The sequence below is a fragment of the Chiroxiphia lanceolata genome, chromosome 14 (assembly GCF_009829145.1).
Source record: "Chiroxiphia lanceolata isolate bChiLan1 chromosome 14, bChiLan1.pri, whole genome shotgun sequence".
In the NCBI taxonomy this organism is placed as follows: domain Eukaryota; kingdom Metazoa; phylum Chordata; class Aves; order Passeriformes; family Pipridae; genus Chiroxiphia; species Chiroxiphia lanceolata.
In genome coordinates, this window is record NC_045650.1 from 2,952,704 (window position 1) to 2,972,718 (window position 20,015).

Here is a 20,015-nt window from a genome sequence, read left to right on the forward strand (position 1 = left end):
TTCCACAGGCCAACTGTGTGCTCCTTGGAAAGGTATTTCCTCTCCTGGTCAGCCTCCCGGACTCCTGCTCAGTGTTCCAGTGTCTCTTCATGCATGAGTTCAGCCAGGGCTCACCCGGACCTGGCTGTGCTATTCCAAGGGACAATACGTTATTCATTTTCTCCTCGGAGATTTAACTCGTGTTTTCTTCACTCTTCCTAGCAATAGCAACCCAAGCCGGCTCAGAAGGACACTCCTGCCATGTGCCCTCAGGGCTCTGCTCCAGCCCTGCCCTTGCTGCTCCTCATCCCCACAGTTGCCACAGCTGCCCCTTCCCAACGCCTGCGTCAGACCCCCAGACGTGGGCAGGTGACTCATTCCCAAGTCCCTCAATGGATGGGAGTCCAGGCCATGTGTCCAAAGCAGCGTTTGGGGAGAGGTGGGAGCCAGATCCTTCCCCAACATGGCCCCAGGGCAAGGGCACAAGCTGCAGCGGGGAAATCCTGGTTGGAAAAGGGCAAAATCCTTCTAGCTGGGGGTGGGGAAGCACTGGGTGTTCCATCCCTAGACAGTCCTTACTTCTCAAGGAGCAAGCCCTGAGCACCCTGTCAGCCCAGCTTCTGCAGAGCTGACTCAGGGACCTTCAGATGTCCCTCCCCACTGAAACCATTCAACGACATCAGCACTGTCCCTGTCTTGCCCTCGGCTGGAAGTCCAGGGGACATGGGGCTGGTGGTCATCCAAAAGCAGAGCCAGAGAGGTGGCCGAGCTCTCCAAGCTTCCAGAGAAGGAAAAAGTGCTGGAGATAACATGCTGTAGCTGAGAATGAGAGGAGAGCCAAGCAGGGCAGATCTGGCTGCAGCAGCACCGATACCATACAGCCTCTGACTGAGAGGAAACACATCATCTTGTTTCCCAAAACAAGGGCAAAGGCTGGGCTGGGGCTGGAGAGGTGACATCCAGCTTGGAAAGCCACAAGGAACTTTCTCTGGCAGCTTCCTACACATTCCAGAGTGCACTGAGCAGCCTTCCGGAGCCGTGACACCGTGCTCCCAGGGCCAGCCTCCTCCCAGCCAGTGGGACAGACTGACTGATGGCAACCCAAAACTCCTGTTCTGAGGCACCGTGTCAGCACTTTCCTCAGCAGCAAGTGCTGGTAGGGAAAACCAGGAATAACACTTTCCCACAAGCCACGGAACATCAGCGAGATCCCTCGTTGGTCCTCAAATCCCATTCCTGTCAGGCAAATTTGCGGTGGTGTGGAAAAACAATCAGGGTATGGCAGCGATTTGCACGAAAAATGACCTGGAGACTCAGTGTTGTTACAGAGGGTTTATAAACCATGTTAATTATCAGCCAGCGCTGCCTTGCCCATACGATCCCAGATGTACGGACCTGGGAGCTGTGAGATGGATGAGACCCTTCAATGCTCCCTGTGCTTCAACAAGCCAGGGCTGATGGCACCAAATGCAGGGCAGAGCAGCTCAGGGATGGACCCCCAGCACGGGGAGGTCTCCATAACTCTGATCGCAGCCCTTGGTGGATTCTTTGCTGCTGTTTCCTCCATGAATTCCCAGTCTTTAAACCACTGAGAACCTTTTCCTTACAGAATCACAGAATGGTTTGGGCTTGGAGAAACCTTAAAGATCATCTCGTTCCAATCCCTGCCATGGGCAGGGACACCTTCCACTAGCCCAGGTTGCTCCAATCCCCATCCAACCTGGCCTTGGACACTTGCAGGGATGGGGCAGCCGCAGCTTCTCTGGGCAGCCTGGGATTCCTTCCCGAAGGGAACCGCAGCCCCCGCAGCACGTGGTGACTTACTGATGAAGTTGGCCTGGCCGGTGAAGATGGTGTACTGGAGCTCGTAGGAGCTGACGCTGAACTCGTCCTCCGAGATCCAGTGCACGGTGATGGTGTCGTGCGAGGCCGTGCAGAGCTCCTCGCGGATCGACGGCGGGTTCGGTGCTGCGGGAGGGCACAGACCACAGACTTCAGTCAGTTTGGGCTTTCCTTCTTTAAAAACCCAGGGCTTTTCTGCTCCCATAAGGACAGAGGTGGGCTCGCGGCGGGAGCAGAGTCTCTGGACACCCAGAAATCCCTCATTTTATCTGTCACTGTGCTTCAAACTAAATTAAATTTTTTAGTTTAACGAAGCATCCAGGGGTCAGAGCACAGGGGTTTTGCTGCTGCTCCTTCAGGTCTGACACCCCCACTTTAAAACAGGCTGAGAACCCACTTCCAAATCCACCTATTTCCCAGGACTGGCTGTGGAATAAGTAGTTTATCCCATAACTGATCCGGACACATGTCTGTGTTAGTCTTTCAGTGAAAGCTGATCTGCTTTGTGATAATAAAATCGGATTTGGGTGAGTGAGGATGTCCTTGCCTCCCTGGAGCTTTCATCCCCTCAGTGCTCCAGCACAGGCCAGTCCAGCAGCTGTTGGTGCTCTCAGACCCCTGAGGGCAGTGTTCAGTCTGTGCTGCAGCACCGTGGGGCCCAGAAAGGTCCTGTCCAACAGGGTTCATAATTTAGGACCAAGAGACCCTCAAAAAGGGCAGGAAAAGGGAAATGTTAAAGCGCAGAGTGCATTAGAAGCATAATAATTGGTTAATTCACTGTTCCCTCCCTGTAATCCTTATGGATCCTTATGTAATCCTTATCCCTCTCGCATCCTTATGGGCATCAGACTCCTCCCCAGGTCACAGAGACCATAATTTTTGAGCTTTCTGGACTTTTCTATGGATCCTGCAGGAGCAGCAGAGTGAAATGGGAGGATGGGGACACGTCACTGTCTTGGGGACAGCACAGCCCCTGCTCTGCCACAGCTGACCCGGCTCTTTTTACAGGTTAAGTCTTAAAATGCGTCTGCCAGCCCCTAGAGGGGTGTAGGGGAAGGCACTAAGGGGAAGATGTGGGGCACAGGGGCAGGGGCTGAGGGGAAGACGTGGGGTTGCAGGGAGGACACGGGGTGCAGCGGAGGGGAATGTGCCCGTGCACTCACCCGTTAGATAATCCAGCCCCTCCAGCAGCTTCTTCTCTCTGGAAAAATCTAAAGCAAAGTTTTCAAAGGCATCATTAAAATTGATATCTGGTATCAGAACTTGCGAGGATGCAGTTGCCATGGCGACCCTGGAAGGAAAGAAGGGACCATCAGTACACGCCAGGGTGCACGTGTTTCCCAAAGCCTGGCCGTGGCGGGGGGGGCAGAGGAGTGCAGGCAGCCTCACTGTGATGTTCCTGCTGTCAGGAAACCAGCTTGCACCTACAAACCACTGCCCAGGGGAGCAGCCTAGCCTGGGAGAGTAGGGGGGCTTCATCCTTGGGGATCCCAGCTTTGACTGGCCCCCGGGCGTCCTGTGGATTGGCATTCCCACCACTTTCCCACCCCCGTATTCCACAGTGTTGTTCCACAGTGTTGTTAGGACCAGCCATGCAACACCTGTTCCTGTGAGGGATGGGAACCTGACCTCGGGATTTATTTGAGGGCAGCACGGTGGGAGGCTCCAGGGGGGATTGGGAATCTCTGAGGACAAAGTCATCTCTGGGCAGGAACCTGCGACTAGGGGACAACTGCAGCATCAGAGTCCTGAGCCCAGCTCACCTCTCAGCCACGTTCCTGGCAGTCTGCAGGAACCGTGCGTGGTCGTTCTCCTTCAGGATGTGCTCGGCCTGGTTGATGAGGACCGTGGAGCGCTCAAGGCACTGCCGGCAGTTGGCAACCTGCTGAGCCAGCTTCCGCAGCTTCATCACCTGCCAGAGGAGCAGAGGGAGCTCAGCAGCTTGAAAAGCAGAGGGAGCCCCATCCTGAGCCAGGGCCTGCTCATGGGGAGCGAGAAGCGTTGAAATGGCACAGGAATGTCCCAGTGGCTCTGGGGAGCTGTCTTTCAAGCTTTTTAAACTCTCCCATGTTTTTGGCTGGGGGTCCTGGGAAAGCTGCGTCCCCTTCTGACCTGGAAATTGCTGCTCAGGCGCTGGAAGCAAGGGGGGACCCTGCCCAGCCCCACCACAGACAGCACAGGGAGGGTACAGAGGTATCTGCAATGCTGCACACCTGCACCTTTCCATCCCTGGCCTCTTTTCACTGGCACAGATGCTTATTCCAGTTCCCAGGTAACTTTGGAAGCCAAACCCAGTATGGCCAGTACCAGTGTCCCCACACCCATCTCCCACTGGTGCAGTGCTGGGTTGGCAGCTCCTCAGCGCTGCCTCTGCGGAGAGTTTGGGCACTAATCCATGCCACTCACCTCTGCCCAGGTGTCAATTGTAGGAAAACAACAATTTGGAGCTTCCAGCTCCTCCCAAGCATGGCTTGAACTGGACAGCACAGCCTGGAGCCATCAGGGAAGAGAGTGGGAAGTGCAAGCAGACAGACAGATGGACCGGCAGACGGCACTGTTACATAAAATATGTTCCCTGGAGTGCTTGGGGTAGAAGCAGGATTTCAAAGCTCCCACTGATGCCAGGGTGTCCCAGAGTCATGCTGGTGGCTCTCCTGTGTACGCCTGCAGCGGAACCTGCTCCCAGTCTACACCTGGGAAACATCTGTATTTGGGGCTTGGCTGTGGGCATTGCGGTGGGACCCCAATGCACACCCAAACTCAGTGAGAACAACAAAGGGCTCAGGAGGTTCCCAGGGGCACCACCCAGAGCTACAGCCCAGCCCTCCAGCCTCTCCCTGTCGCATGTGTGGAGCCCAAGGGTTGCTGTGGCTGGAGAAGGGGCCCTTCAGAGGCAGGGTAGCACTTTTCTGGGACAAACATCCTTGTTCCGGCTCCTAAAGATAAGCACAACACAGCAGAGTAGGAGTGAGGTGGAGAAGTGGGTATGGCCTGTAGGGGAGATCAAGACCACCAAAGACACCTGAAGTCTCTGACCCGTTTCCAGAAAGGTCTGGAAAAATGGACTGCACATGAGAAGTAACTTGCACAGAAAGGGAGAAACTTCTCCCCAGGGGGGGAAAACTTATCTATAAAAAGGCCCCCACATGAAGCCCAGGCAGTGCCCCCTGACCCTGGACACCCTGTTGCTGGAACCAGGACTGGTGATCTCTCTTTCTTCCTCTCTCTCCGTCTTTAATCCATCTCCCTCTCTCTCTTCCTGTTCACCCTACCCCTTTATCCAAAACCCAGTGCTTATACTGGGAGATGAGGAACTAATCTATATAAATTTCCATGCCAAGTAAATTACTTGTAATTTACTAACAAAACTCTGTAAGCTTTTGCTGACCCTCTGACTTCTGCCAGTCCTTTCGACCATGAGCATCTACAAATCTTGAGTGCTGCCTTTCCCTTTGGGGTGGGACATCACACACAAAGAAACCACTGCAAAACACCTGGAACCGCTGGATGAAGGCTCCAAACACCCCTACAAAGAGAAAGGTGAGAAGCAGCTCCCCCCTCAGCTGTGCTGCAGTGCAGACTGTGCAGCCTCTGCTTTCTTTGCAGCGCTGGACTCCGGTCCTTCAGTATTAATTCCACATTATTCTGTTAGGACCGTGGTAGTTAAAAGCCCTGAGGAAGCTGTCTAGAGTGATCCAAGCCTCTGCACCAACTTGTCACGCTAACCCACAAACCGTTCCTCCTCCAGCCACATCCAGCACATGCCTTGTCCTTGGCGGAGGAGCCCTGGGGCAGCAGCAGTGAGGGACACTCAGATTTTGGACAGCAAGAAGATGAACCTGAGTGCACTGATGGCTGCCCAAAGCAAATCCTTCATGGCTGTGGCCCCTCTGCCCGTGGCTGGACCAGGGACACATGAGCCACCCCCCCTCACCTTTGTCTCCTTGATCTTGACAGCGATGACCTGCTTGCGCTGGCGGATGATCTCCATCAGCTCATCACACTCCTCCATCAGCTTGGCCTCATGCATGGCTGTGTTCACCTGGCCAGGAACAGCAACACACGGGTGTTAGGAGGGACACACAACATACAGGTGTTGGGGGGAGCACACACAATCCTATAGATGTTGGAGGACACACACAACATACAGGTGTTGGGGGGACACACAACATAAAGGTGTTGGGGGGACACACAACATACAGGTGCTGGGGCGACACACAACATACAGGTGTTGGGGGGACACACAACATACAGGTACTGGGGTGACACACAACACACCCTCATGGCTGTGTTCACCATGGTGTACACATACAGTGTGTGGGGGTGCAGGCAAAGCTTCCAGTCCTCTGCCTCCAGGAAGACCAGTATCCCTGGGGTGGTGGACAGGACAGGACAAGACAGGACAGGGGAGTGCACTTTATGGAAGGGGAATTGAGCCCTATCAATTAAGCACGCTAGAGGATGGAAATCAGTTTTCCTTATTTCTTACTCCCAAATCCCTGTGAAACACAGAGCAGTCCAAAGGCAGCCCTGAGTGCACCACATTTTTGCTACAGGATCTTTTTTTAAACCTGGCCAGCAGATTATGCAACACCGGAGTGGGAGACAGCTGATGGTCTGCAAAGAGAGCTCCACGGAGGAAAAACAGCGTAAAATTTTCCCAATCTGCTGCACGTAGCAGGAGGGGGGGGAATCAGCTCCAGGGTTTGGAGCCTGCAGAGAGCTGCTGTGGCAGTGCTGCTGTGCAGCCTGGCCGTGGAGAGCTGGCAGCACCCAAGTCCCTTGAGGCCATGTGTCCATGGAGATGGCTGTCACCCCAGCTTCCCAGGAGCACAAACTCTTGACTCCCACTCTCATTCAGGTGCTGGTTCACATGAAGGTAAGGGAAGATGAAGCAAGGCCTGTGCACGGCAAAGGGAGGGAAGGAGATGTTGGGCCAAAGGATAGGAGGGGAGGTTGGAGCACCTCAGGTCGGCCTTAGGTCCATCCCCCTAACCAGCTGCTGACCAACAGTGGTCCCAGGGCTCAGGCCTGGAGCACTCCCCCTCCAGGATGGCTACAGGACAACATAAATCTGTACCCATCCATAGCAAAAATGTGAAAATCTGCCCAGGGCAAGAAATCTGCCCTCAGGCATGCTCATGCTCTGGGAGGCTGAAGGCAGGTGAAGTCACAGAGGCCACACAGTCCCTTTCCCAGTTGCCTTCTGCCCAAAAAGGAGCATTTTTAAGGCCAGAGTCCTCCCAAAGGGCCAGCAGAGCATGGTGGGTGTACTGCAGACCAGCACTGCTCTGCTGGCAAATCCCTGGCTCAAGCACATCTGGACACTGGCCAAACCACTCTGTAGGGATGAATCAGTTCCCAGGTAAATGCTGGACTTGGGATGAAGACTTGGCAAGTGCTATGGGTATAGGAGCACTGGGCATGGGGGAGGCTTTTAGGTGTAAGAAAGGAGAGAAAAAATACTTCATTCTTCTCAGTCCTGAGGGGGAATGTGCTAGGGACAACACAGCCCTGGAATAAACTCAGCCCTGGGAAGAGCTCATCCCGCAGCTCATGGGGATGAGGAATAGCATCTCCGCCCACAGTATGACTCAGGCACAGGAAAACCTCCTCTTTCGTGCCTTGGTAGCTCAGGGATGGAGCAGAGAACCCCATCCCACCTCCAAAACCCTTGAGAGTTTTTTGGCCATGTAGCAACTGTGCTCTGGAGACACCACGAGCTCACACTGAGGTCAGCCCTGCAGCTGCCGTGGCACAGAGGCCACCGCCCCATGGTGCATGTGCAGCATCTCCTGCTGCCCCCCACAATGGGGACATCACGGTGGTACCATCTCTATTTTACAAACTCAGCTTCCCCACGAGATTGTTACCTGCCCTCCTTGGTCCACGTTTCCATCACTGTCACGGGACTTGGCCCTTTCACCCTCTCTCAGTGCAGCGCCCCAGGCACCAGAGTCACTTCGACAGGCAGCACGGGCTCAGTGGCCTGGGGACACTTGCAGTGCCCTTGTGAACCCCTGTCCCTCAGGGTGTTGGTGGCACCATTCCCTGGCCGTACCATGGGACTTACACTGAACGTGGCCGATGGGTAGAGTATGTCGGGATCGCGTGTGCCACGTCTACAAATAGCTCGAAAGCAAAATTCCCTGGAATCAGACTGACAGGGAAAACAGGGAGGCAGAGATATTTTCTGCTTCACACTTTACTGTGCTCTCTGTGAAGGTGCCTCCAAGGGCCCGGCTGTGCATTCAGCATGGCTGAGAAATGTTGTTTGAACTGTTATTTTAAGCAGAGCGTCTGACAAAGCTGAAAACTCCCAAACTCTGCCGAAAATGACAGCTTAGAGGTCTGAGACTCCCTGGATCAGACAGAAACACCAAATGGATTTCAGTTTATCATAGGTCAGGTCATCAGGATATTGGAGCTGGATTCAAAGGAGGAGGTTTGGAAGGACATCCAGCCTTGCTCCATCCCTAGTGGGTTCTCAGAGCTAAAGTGTGGGCCATTAGAGCAGCAAGGGCTGGTGACTGTCACCAGAGTTCTGCAAGGACATCCTGGCTCCTTCTCTCCCTGCCAGCCAGCCATTTGCTGTCTGTTTTCCCAGACTCACTCCAAGCCCTCTGAGCCCTGGGGAAGAGGGAGCCCAGGAGAGACAGCTCTGACAAAGCCATTCCTACTGCAGAGTGATGCATGGGCAGAGAGAAACAGGACAGTGTGAGTGACACGGAGTATCAGTGCAGAAGGCCAGCAGTGCTGCAGAGCCAAGTGGGACTTTTCTGCTCCTTATTTTGGCTGGAAGTTCAGAGCATCTCAGCCCTCTCCTCCTCCTCCTCCTCGCACACTGTGACAGTGGCTGCCAGCTGCTGGCGGCACACTCGGCCTTGCTGGCACTCACAGAAAGGGCTTCTACTCTCATTTCCTCTTGCCAGATCATCAGGACATTATTGAGGGAGCAAAGAACAAAGCGCTGACGCTGCCTGTAGGAACCACGGGGGTTTGGAAGCACCTTCCCAGCACCAGAGCTCCAGCTGCTCCGAGATGCAGGTGGTGAAGGACAAGCTGCAGCTCCATGGACAAATCCATTCCAGGTGCTTTGCTGAGGGCAAGCAGTTCCAGCCAGCACATGCAGCATCCCTCATCCTGCTGCAGCATGTCCACATCCATCCACAGCCTTGCATCCTGCCGCAGCATCCCCACGTTCCACCAAAGCATCCTTGCATCCTGTCATAGCATCCCACTGCAGCATCCCTGCATACTGCCACAGCATCCCTGCATCCCACCACAGCATTCCAACATGCTGCTGCAGAATCCCCACATCCTACCAGAGCATCCCACTGGCTGCTGGGCCCACGGGGTGGCTAAGGGGAGGTGTGGGGAAGGCCGGGGTGCCCAAGGATGAAGCAAAGAACTGTTGTGTTCACTCAGGCACCGGCAAATTCCCCCTGAATCCATAGCAGTAATCCCGGCAGCAGCCTAGGATTTTATCCTATGGGAAGGTGGTGGTTCAAGGAACAGCTGCATGCTCGGTGTCACCCAGTTGATGAGCCCTGCTGGCAGGATTAGTGTCACCCAGGCTATTGATGAGCCCTGTTTCCATGCTCGGTGTCATGAGTTCATGAGCCCTGTTACAGGCTCGGTGTCACCCAGCTGAGCCTGGTTTCCATGCTCAGTTTCACCCAGGCTTCCACCAAAAACACCTGCTGCCCCCAGTACAGAGAAGATGGCAGGTCCTCCTGCGTGGAGCCAGCCCAGCAGCCCATGTCTCTTCCCAGTGGCTCCCAGTCATGCCATGCTCCTTCAGACCCTATAGACCCTGGGAACGATCCTTGCATCTTCAATTGTTTGGGACTAAACTCCCCCAATCAATTCAGCTCCTCTGAGACCTCAGCAGTGCTTCCCCCCACACTCATCTCTGTTTCCAGGGTAGTCCCTAGGAAAGGACTCTGGGGTGATCCATGCATCCCATCCCTAGAGCAGCGAGATGCCCCGGGCACCTCCCCCAGCCCCCATTGGCCCTCACCCACCTCCACTTGCTGGCAGATCTGTATCAGCTTGGCCATCTGGTTTTCCAGTTCGCTGTTGCGTTTAACCAGGTTGGTGAGATTCGTCTCCAGGGTTTGCTGCAGGTCCAGAAATGGGAGAAAAAGAGGAAAAACATAGAGATTAGCAAAGCTGGAGTGTCCCCAGTCCCCTGCCAGCAACCAAGACCCTCCATCACCCACCACTGCCTGAGGGAGCAACACTGGAATAACTTTGGGAAAAGGCTCTGGGGCTCCTCGGCAGCTCCTGCCCTCTCTGGTGGGTTGGGCCATGGGGGAGCCACTGAACTCAGCTCTGTGGTGTCACCATCTTGTGGGGACAGTGTGGGGTGTTTGCTCTCTGGAGAGAAAATTTTGGCTTATTTCATCATCAGTTTTGTCCTGCACAGGGTGAGGGAGACAAACAAGAGCCTGATGAGCCACGGGAGAGAGACATCTGGTCTACCAACCACCTCAACCAGAGCACTGTGGGCACAGGCCAGGAGAGTGGAGCTGCCCAGCACTGTCCTCTCAGTCCCCAGCCATGCTGCCCTTTGCTTGCTGGAGCAGATCTCAACCAGCAGATCATGGTCAGCAGATCTCAGCCAGTGTATCCTGGCCAGTGGATCACAACCAGTGGATCTCAGCCAGTGGACCACGGTAAGCAGATCTCGGCCAGCAGATCCCCACCAGTAGATCTCATCCAGTGGATCTGGGCCAGCAGATTACGGGCAGTGGATCACGGCCAGCAGATCTCTGCCAGCAGATCACAACCCCAGCAGCACAGGGATCCCCGGGGCCTGCTCTGGTGCCCGCAGGCTGCAATACTCCGGGAGCAGAAGGGGATCCAGCAGAGCACAGAGAAAGAGCCCATTTAAGGGGACATTGATATCCGTGGCCATGTGGGGGACGCACGGTTTGTGGGTGTCAATTCCAGGGACACGGCATTGCCGGTTCCACGTGTTCCACTAACAGGAATGTTTTATAACAGAGCGCTCGCTACCTGTTGCAGTGCTTGTTGGGAAATGATATCCTATTAATATTTTAAACTCCAGGGCTGGAAGAAGATCCCTGAGGTGGTTCATTCATCCTCGGGTAGGAACTGCAGTCCAAGGCTTTGATCCAACTCCAGCAGACCCATAAACACAGCCCCCCTCTGTACACAGGGGTAATTGGGGGCTACTGAGCCAGGAGAACTTGAATCACAGGCACAGAGCACAGGCAGAGCACTCATTCCTGAAAAACCACTGGCTCCTAAAATACTCCAAGCTCGTTTGCAACCCTGCAAATTGCCAGGCAAGGGCGGGTGAGGCAGAACACAGGAACAGGCTGGAGAAATGGAATAAAACCCAAGGAGCTTTCGTTATGCAGGAAGGATTCGCAGAGCAGGGCTGTATGGATAATGGAAAAACCAGCTGCTCCCACCCTCCCCTCCTCACAGCCCAATATCATAACATCATTTCACTACAGCACTGAACATTTCACTTGCTAATTACTTCCCTCGTCACCACTTTGGCTGCGCTGAGGTCCCAGCTTTGAACTCGCACCAACCTGCTTTAATGTTCCAGGGTGTGATGGAAGGGGGGGGGGCTGAGGGTACAGCTTTGAAGCACACGAGCCCAAACCCCATTTGCAGCTTCCCGAGTTTTCTAGGGGATGGCATCACTCCTCCCATCCATAAACACACACAAATCCTGTGCCTAAGCACCGATCCCTTCATCACACGTCCGCTGTGGTGATGCTGAGGCAGTCAGTGGTGCTTTACTGGTGTCAGCAATGGTTGCACAGCCCCTTGTGCTGCTCCTCCAGCTCCTCACTGCTCCCCCACAGCCCCTTGCTGCTCCCCAGCCCTTCTCCACACCCACAGACCCTCACTGCCAACCCCTCTATATTCTAGGAAAACACAGATGGAATGTTTCCATCTGTTCGATGTGCTGAAACAAATAAAATGGGCTTGAAGCCTGGATCACACCAGCTGGTTATTTTGTAGGTGTATATAAATTACAGCAATTACAGGGGTTGGGCTTTAATTGCTTTATAAAACACTCGTCATTTCCCCAAACCTCCACCTTCTGGCCTGAAATAGGTGATTTCTCTACAACTGGGGAGAGAAGTGAGAAAAATTGACAAAAAGGGGAGCACCACCATGCCTTTGAGCAGGAGTCACTGTTGCTCCATGGGGCCAAGGGGCCGAGTCACCCAGGGACAATGGGACCAGAGAGGGGATTGCCCAGACACAGGCACTGTGGGACAGACACCCATCCCGAGTGTCAAAGATCTGCAGGATCAAACCCTCCTGGAGCTCCAACAGAGCAGCTCAGCAGCTGCACTCCTTTACCTGCCAGTGACCAGATGCACAGTAAATCCATTCACACCCAGCCAGAGGAGTGGAATCACACAGCACAGACCTGCAAGCACCAACACCCATATTTGTTCCGCAATGGGCATGATGGGCAACAACTCCGTTTTCCTTTTTCTCCAAATACCCAACAAGCAGTTGGACTAAACACAGATTTCTCTGTTTGAAGAAGGCATTAAGGCTGGGGGCTCAAGACAGCTTCAGGAACCATAAATACATGGTGTTCTCCTGGTCCCTGTGCTTTGTCAAACATGATCTTGCCTGCACCTGGCCAGAGCTGCATTCCATGGCTGGTCACCAGCCCATCCACCAGTCTGGAAACGCATCCACCAGCACTGGGAAACACTATCAGCCTTGTGGCTTTAACCACCTGGGAGACAGAGCAGAGCAGGCTCTGAGCCCCAGGCAGGGGGGCAGGGACAGGGTCTCTATATGTCACACAGACCCATCCTATGAGGGTGTCTGAGTGCCCAGGGGTTCAGGCCATGGGAGTCTCAGGTCTCCTCCACCAGCAGGAATCCCTGGGTGCAGGACAGGGGTACCTGGAGCTCCATGGAGCTAGAGAAGCCCTACGGATGGGAGTTGAGGGGCTGTGGGTGGCTGATGGTCAGTGCTGCTGTCCCTCAGCAGTGCTCTGAGGGGTGAGGGGCTCAGCCTGACATGGCAGCATGGAGGGTTTCCTTTGGCTCCACCTTATCACAGACAGATTTCCACATGTATCTTCACGGAAAGACAGCCAAAACTGGAGAGTGTTACTTCCAAGGCTTTTCTCATTGCCCCTATTCATCTATAATCACTTCCAGTAATGGAGGTAGATCCTTGCCCTGATCCCCCTGCACACTATAAACACAAATCACATGTGCATCCACAAACCCACGAGCAGGCACACTTGCACCAAGTCAAACCCCCTCCAGAATGCCCTCCACGTGCCAAAGTGGCAGGAAAACTGGTCCCCAGATGCCACCACCATTCACCAGCCTCACCTGGATGGGGCAGGGGACAGGCACCTGCAGTGGCTGGCTGGGATTGCTGCCAGGCTGAGGATGCACAGTTAGACCCTTCAGGCTGAAGATGTGCTGCCAGGTCCTGGCACAGGGCAGGATTGCTGCTGGGTGTCCTCTGACCCATTTGGAGCAGCACAAGGAAGCCAAATGTCACCAGGACATTGCCCAGGGCATCTGGAGTCTGCCACAGAGCTCCTAACGGAGCTGCTCTTATTTCAAAACCACAAAGTTGTTGGTTGCATCCTGTAGCTGCAATGACACTGGAGCCCTGGGAACCTCCACCCATGTCCCTGTTCCTGGTCAAAATGCTGCTTTGCACTAAACTCCCACCCCAGGCACTTGCTGGCTCTGTGGGGATGAGGGCACTGATGTGGTTCATTTCAGAAATGTTGGGGTGGCTTTCCTGGGAAGCAGCAGCAGGACAGGGTGAGATGCAGGTAGCTCCCACCAGGGTCAGTCCAGCCCCATCTGCTCTGAAGGGATTTTGGAGCAGGACAGTGATGGCAGGGTTGGTACAGCATCATCCCCTCCACTGACAGCTGCCTCCATGCTAACACATCACAGAATCCTAGAATGGTTTGGGTTTGAAGGGACCTTAAAGCTCATCTCATCCAACCCCTGCTGTGGGCAGGGACACCTTCCACTAGACCACGTTGCTCCAAGCCCCATCCAACCTGGCCTGGAACACTTCCAGGGAAATCCTGGGCGTTGGCAGCAATGCACAGCCCCGACCAGGCTCCTCTCCATGGTGGCACCACACAGATGAGGCTCTTCTCAGAGGCCCCCCAGCAGGTCCAGAGCCTGGCAATGCTCCTGTGCCACCAGATGCTCCCACTCCCACATCCTCTTCCCACAGGCTGGACAGAGGGCTGAACGTGGCACTAGCCACGACCAACCCTGGCACATCCCTCTAAAGTGATTCAAACTGAAAGAGGGGAAATTTAGGTTAGATATATGGAAGAAATTCTTGGCTGTGAGGGTGGGGAGGCCCTGGCACAGGTTGCCCAGAGAAGCTGTGGCTGCCCTATCCCTGAAAGCATTCAAGGTCAGGCTGGACGGGGCTTGGAGCAACCTGGGATAGTGGAAGGTGTCCCTGCCCATGGCAGGGGGTTGGAACAACATGAGCTTTAAGGTTTCTTCCAACACAAACCATTCTGTGATTCCACAATTCTATGTTTAGAATCAATTCCCAGCACCAAGAAAAAATCTTCGGGGAAAAATATGCAAAGCCAGTCAGCTGCTGGGCTTTGCTAAGGAGAATGTCCCCAGACAATGGGACAAGTGACAGAGAGACAGGACTGAGCTGCCATGTGTGACAGTAATGCATTTTAAGTCGCTTTGGAGCCAAACAGGCTGAGTAAGAGCTGAAATCTCTGCCAGTGTTCGGGGCTGCTATCGCCCCACTGGCAGAGCTGACCTAGAAACCGAGCAGCTCACAGTGGCACAGGACTGGTGGTGACTCTGATGGTGCTGAAGAGTCCAGAGCCAGAGCCTGAGCCAAGCAAAAGGGTGCTGGCAGTGACCCCTCAGCATGGAGGGGATGGGGAGTGAGGGGATGCACTCGATCAACACACAATGATGTACCTGAGGGTGCAGTGACATCCCCCCGTGTCTCCCACTCAGTCAGAGCAATTGAGAGCTTCTCCAAATCTGTTCATTAGGTTTAATCCCTGATGATGTGTCAGGTTGAAATCCTGGCTGGCTCTTTCTATGCTCACCTTTGCTTGGGAAACAGATCTGGAGGGAAGTTCCCCGGGGGAGTGGGGCTGGGGATGTAGGTGACATGGGGACGGGTGTGCCACAGCCAGGGCTCCCGGCTGTCACCTGTGCCACCCTGGCAAACGGCGCTATAGCAATGTCCCCAGCGCTCAGCCTGGGGTCCTGGGCATCCCCAGCCTGTCCCCTTCACCCCACGCACAGCAAGCACAGGGTTATCTCAGCCTGGCAAGACCTGGGGCTGGATCCTGCTCTCAGTGCGGCAAATCCACCGTTTCAGCGGCCATGCTTCAATTTGTAACGAGATGAAAGAAAAGAAGGAACCGTCAGGAACCTGGAGGAGCAGCTGGGCTGGGCTGAGCAGGGATGGGGGCAGAGGCAGGTGGGTGGGATCCGTGCTCCTCCAAGCAGCATTCCAGGGCGGGCTGCATCAGCACTTACTGTGTCTAGTGTCTCCTTGGGAATTTAAATTGAGGAGAGAAACATAAAAGCAGAAAACCCCGAGTAAACAGGGTGAGCTGACTGTGTGATTTGCAGCTCTTGCATGTGCCGCTGCCTAATCAGCACATCCTGGATTTGTGTCTTGTCGGTTCTTCTGGAGCATCTTCTCTTGGGCTGAGCCAACCAGCATTGCCTGAACCCTCCCGGTTTTGGGGAGCAAACCCCTTGTCTATCCCACCACATGGGCTAAGAGCACTGTCTGCAGTGCATAAGGTCTGTCATGCAGCCCCCTTATGCCAGCTGCGTGTCACTCATACCCCCACTCCCCTGGGACACCCCATTCCCAGCAGCTCCAGCACTTAATTACTGGATGATCCCCAAACCAGCCTGATGAGCAGAGGAAACTGGGCAGAAATCTGCTGAGCCTGTACCAGAGCAGGTGTGTCCCTGTGGTGGGCACGGGGCTGCAGGGACCTGGGGATAGTGACCCCGAAGTGTCACTGCTGCAGACACTGCTCCTGCTTCCCAGCCTGCTGCCCCTATCCCCTGCCCTGCAGTGGAGGGGGAGTCAAAGGCAGACCCCAGTGTGGTCCACATGTCCCAGGTCCCACCTCGTACCTTCACCAGGAGCCATCACATGCTCTGGGTGCCTCATTGACACAAGCCATTGACTGGATGTGACGTGAGGGGACCCAAGTGCATGTACACACAGACACCAAAGCCACAGGACAACTGCAGAGCACCAGCAGCAAATTGCTTTGTTAGGGCAGGAGATCTGATGCCAGAGCCACGGAGTTAATGATGCAGATGTGATGGCAGGAGCCAGTCCTTCCCTTGGATACACCAAGGGACCAGAGGAAGCAAGAGAAGTGGCCAGGGCCTCTTCCCGAGCTCTGCTCAGGTGTTCTGCTGCCCTGTCCCTAGTCCATGGCACTAACGGCACCTCAGTGGTGCGGGACTGCTGGGTCAGGGAGTGGGAAAGCTACCCTCACAGCAATGAGAACAGTTTGTTTATCCTCCTCAGGAAATTCCTCTCCTCCCGCCGCTTGGACAGGCTCTGGATTTGGGCAGGATGGGAGGGAGTATGGGAACAGTACTGGCACCGCTCGCAAGGAGAGTTACACAGAGGTGGTTCATCACCACTGAGGCACCACCACGCAGCAGCTCTGCCAGGGTCCCGCTCCTCCCGTTGCTGGTGACAGTTCTTGTCCACTAAAGAGGACAGCACGAGGGTCCAGTTGCACAGACACGTCTGTCTGAAGCTCAGCACATTCCTGGAGCTCAGCCCTCTGGACAGGGCACAGGGCCAGAGCTCTGCACTGTCACTGCCACCAGGTCCAGGACCATCCCCAGCATCACTCATCCCTCTGGAAAGGGCACATGGCCAGAGCTCTGCACAGCCATGCTGCTACCAGGTCTGGGATCATTCCCAGTACCCCCCCATCCCTGTGGCACAACCTCACACACCACAGAGACACAACCGGAGCACATCCTCAACCACAGGGGAGACCTCAGCTTCTCCTGACACAAACACAGAGCTCCTGCCTTCCTCAGGTACATCTTAACTAAAGAAGCGACAGGGACAGAAATGGCTGCAGGTAAAACTCACTGCCTGCCGACGGGAGCAACCCAGGGTCCCACTCACCTCCTCCTGATGCCTCACTTTTCAGCCTCTGGTCCGCAGGAATGTGACCAAATGCTCCTGCTCCTACAGACAACCTGAGGATCGGGGTGGGGAGTGCTGCTAATTCTCCTGTAAATCAAAGCTGTCCTGCACAGTTCCAAGGGGGAAAAAAATCACATGAACTAGTTTAATGCTGTCATTTCTCCAAAGCCGCTGATTAGTTGCAGACCCAGTCTGAGCATTGTTTTGGCAAGGTTTGTGTCTGGCTGCCTGATGCAGCTCCAGGGTGCACGTTCCCTGTTTGCTTCTGTCCCTGCACTACTTAACAGCAACAAGGGCTTTGCTTCCGAAAACATCCCCTCAGGCAAAACCCTGTAAGAGCCCAAACACCTGCAAGTCCTTGGCATGGGCCGTCCTCCTCACCGCAGGGAGAAGAGGAATGGCTGGCAGTGGTGGAGAACCTCTGCTGCTGGAGCTCGGCCACGCAAGTGTGTCTCCCACGGAACGAGCTGTTCCCTGGCAAGCCACACTGGGCTGTTTTCCTGGATAAGATGAGAAAAAGGACAGGAACAAGGGAGTTGACACCCTCCCTGTTACAGGGTGACCAGAACCTTCTCCTACATCACCACAAGAGTGCGGGTCTGTCAGTGAGTCAGCACGAGGGAGAAGCCCGTCAAAGTACAGAACATTTCTGCAGCTTCTGGGCTTGTCCTGGGAGCTGGAGGAGAAAACCAGGAGCTGCCCAAAGGCAAGTTCAGCTTCCACACTTCACCAAATACACAACCAGCAGAGGCTGGTTCCCTTCATTCCTGTGAAAGGGCACACCACAGCTGCATTTGGATGGTGTCTCTCCTGCATCCTTCATTGCCAACCAAGATATCTTGGCATAGATCCTGACACCCACCTCCAGGCCATGGAGAGACATGACATGTGGCAGCTCACCCTCTGGACCCCAACTCCTCTGGCTGTCAGAAGGCACACATGAGGCACATGGCTGTGGGAGCACCACAGCATCCCTTCCCAGCCCCACGGGTGGGATAACTCCTGCCACGTGGCAGCGGGTCTCACAGGACATCCAACAGCCTGAGGAGGACATTTTTATGCCACCTGCTTCCACAGCCAGCTCTGCACTACCTGCTGCCTCAGTGGGTACAACAGGCAGAGGGTGCCAGCAGCATTCAGCTACCCAAGGCATCTGTTTGCATCTGGGCTGGTCCCCCCCCATTCCCCCAACACCAGAACCAGTGAATCCCAGAACGGTTTGGTTTGGGAGGGACCTTAAAGCTCATTCAGCTCCACCCCTTGCCATGGGAGGGTCTACTAGACCAGGTTGCTCCAAGCCCCACCCACCCTGGCCTTGAACACTTCCAGGGATGGGGCAGCCACAGCTTCTCTGGGCATCAAAGTGGTTCACCATGGCAGAAATGCGTATGGCTGATTTAGGCCATTCACTCATTACATCCTTTAATCTTCCCAAAGCAATTCTTCTCCTCTTGGATATTATCCTGGTTTTCTGTAACATCACAGCAGTGTTGAAAATTGTTTAAATATTTTATTAAATTCGTCCTGACTGTGACAAGCCAGTTTTCATTCCTGAAGTCATCTAAGCATGATCCGCTTGTCTGAGCTGTCCTAGTTAAACACTCCGAGATTTTACTCCCCAGTTCAGGCCATGTGTTTTTCAGCTTAAAAGAATGTGATTTTCAGACATCTTATTAAATGTGCTACATTTGGTATTAAAAATTCCCAAACTACGGTGAGGCCTGAGGTTATTTGCAGATTTTCTACTATTTTTATTTATTCCTTTAGAAAGACAGAGCGGAAGGAAAAGATTTCCGCTGCTCCAAGCAATGCCTTTTCCAGGAATTTTCCTCTGGTGAGTAATCCCCAGTTCCTTCCAAACCAGGAGGTCTAGAGGGGTAATTTCCTGATGGGGTGGAAGGGCTGGGGAAAAACGTCCCCACCCTCCCACCTCTGAGCCCTCCATGGGATGGGTGATGGTGAGTGAAAGGAGTTGGTGCTGGAAGCAACCCCAGAGCCTCCTGGCCACTCTGGTCCCCCCATGCTGGCCCTAAAAATCCCCAGGGCTCATCTTGAGAGAAACCCTGGAAGCAGCTCTGTTGTCCTCATGGGAGCCAAGCATCACTGGCATCCCTGCTTCCCTGAGAAATCCCTTCTGTTGGAAAAGTAAGCAATAATAATGATCCTGTTTTATTCTGCCACAGTGATGAAACCATAAAAATTGAGGACAGAGAACAAAAAAAAAGAAAGAAGACAGTGCAAATGTCCACCTGCTTCTTCAGTCTCAGCCTTCCAGCCTTCCGTCCTCTTGGGTTTCCGTGTCTCCTGTACTGCAAAAGGGACTCAGTCATTGCCCTTTTGGGTCATTGTGGCCTCTCTGATGACACCCAAAGCCCTCTCTGCATGGAAGGATTGCTCTGTGGAAGCTGCAAGGGAACAAGCTCCTTCCACCTCTTGGGGATCCTCCTGCAGGTCCTGTATCAGAGCTGGAGGATCTGAGTGCTGGCAGCAGTGCAGATTCTTCCCCAAATCCTCAGTGTCCTAAAGACACCAGGTGAATGAATCCTCACTGCACACCCTGCCAGATCTGGGGGCTGCAAGACCCTCGTGGGTAGATGGCTCACACGGTCCCACGCCCAGAGAGCTCCCCCAGCAACCCCCACGGGAAAGAGGCCCAGCTGAGCCCCGGGGCAAGGTCAGGCAGGAGTCACCCACAGCCCTAGGAAGGCAGAGATTCCAAAGGATGAGCACAACTCACAGCCTCAAATGCAGAGCAACAATCTCAGACACGGGGAAGGATTAGAAACAGAACAGACTAAGCGCCTGGAGGAGCTGTGGGAAGGCAGAGGGATAACCAGAGGACAAAACAACAACAACACAGCTCGAGGAGAGATCAGACCATGAGGAAACATCCTGAGAGCTCCCCTGTTTCACAGCTGAGGATGGACCATCAGGCACGAGGCAGCACCACGGCTTTGAAGCCTAAGTGAACAAAATCCTTTCAAAGT

The 20,015-nt window shown here is 54.3% G+C and overlaps 1 protein-coding gene across 4 annotated transcripts in view; it reads right to left on the minus strand.

Moving 5' to 3' along the window:
- The window catches only part of MID2 (midline 2), a 77,299-nt gene that overhangs the window by 12,485 nt on the left and 44,799 nt on the right, over window positions 1–20,015 (minus strand). For all 4 annotated transcript variants that reach the window (XM_032702217.1, XM_032702218.1, XM_032702220.1 and 1 more), the window contains exons 3-7: window positions 9,849–9,944; window positions 5,756–5,863; window positions 3,585–3,733; window positions 2,985–3,112; window positions 1,804–1,947 (exon numbers count right to left, since the gene is read on the minus strand). In XM_032702217.1, the coding sequence (XP_032558108.1) occupies window positions 1,804–1,947; window positions 2,985–3,112; window positions 3,585–3,733; window positions 5,756–5,863; window positions 9,849–9,944 (625 nt within the window). The remainder of the gene's footprint in view (window positions 1–1,803; window positions 1,948–2,984; window positions 3,113–3,584; window positions 3,734–5,755; window positions 5,864–9,848; window positions 9,945–20,015) is intronic.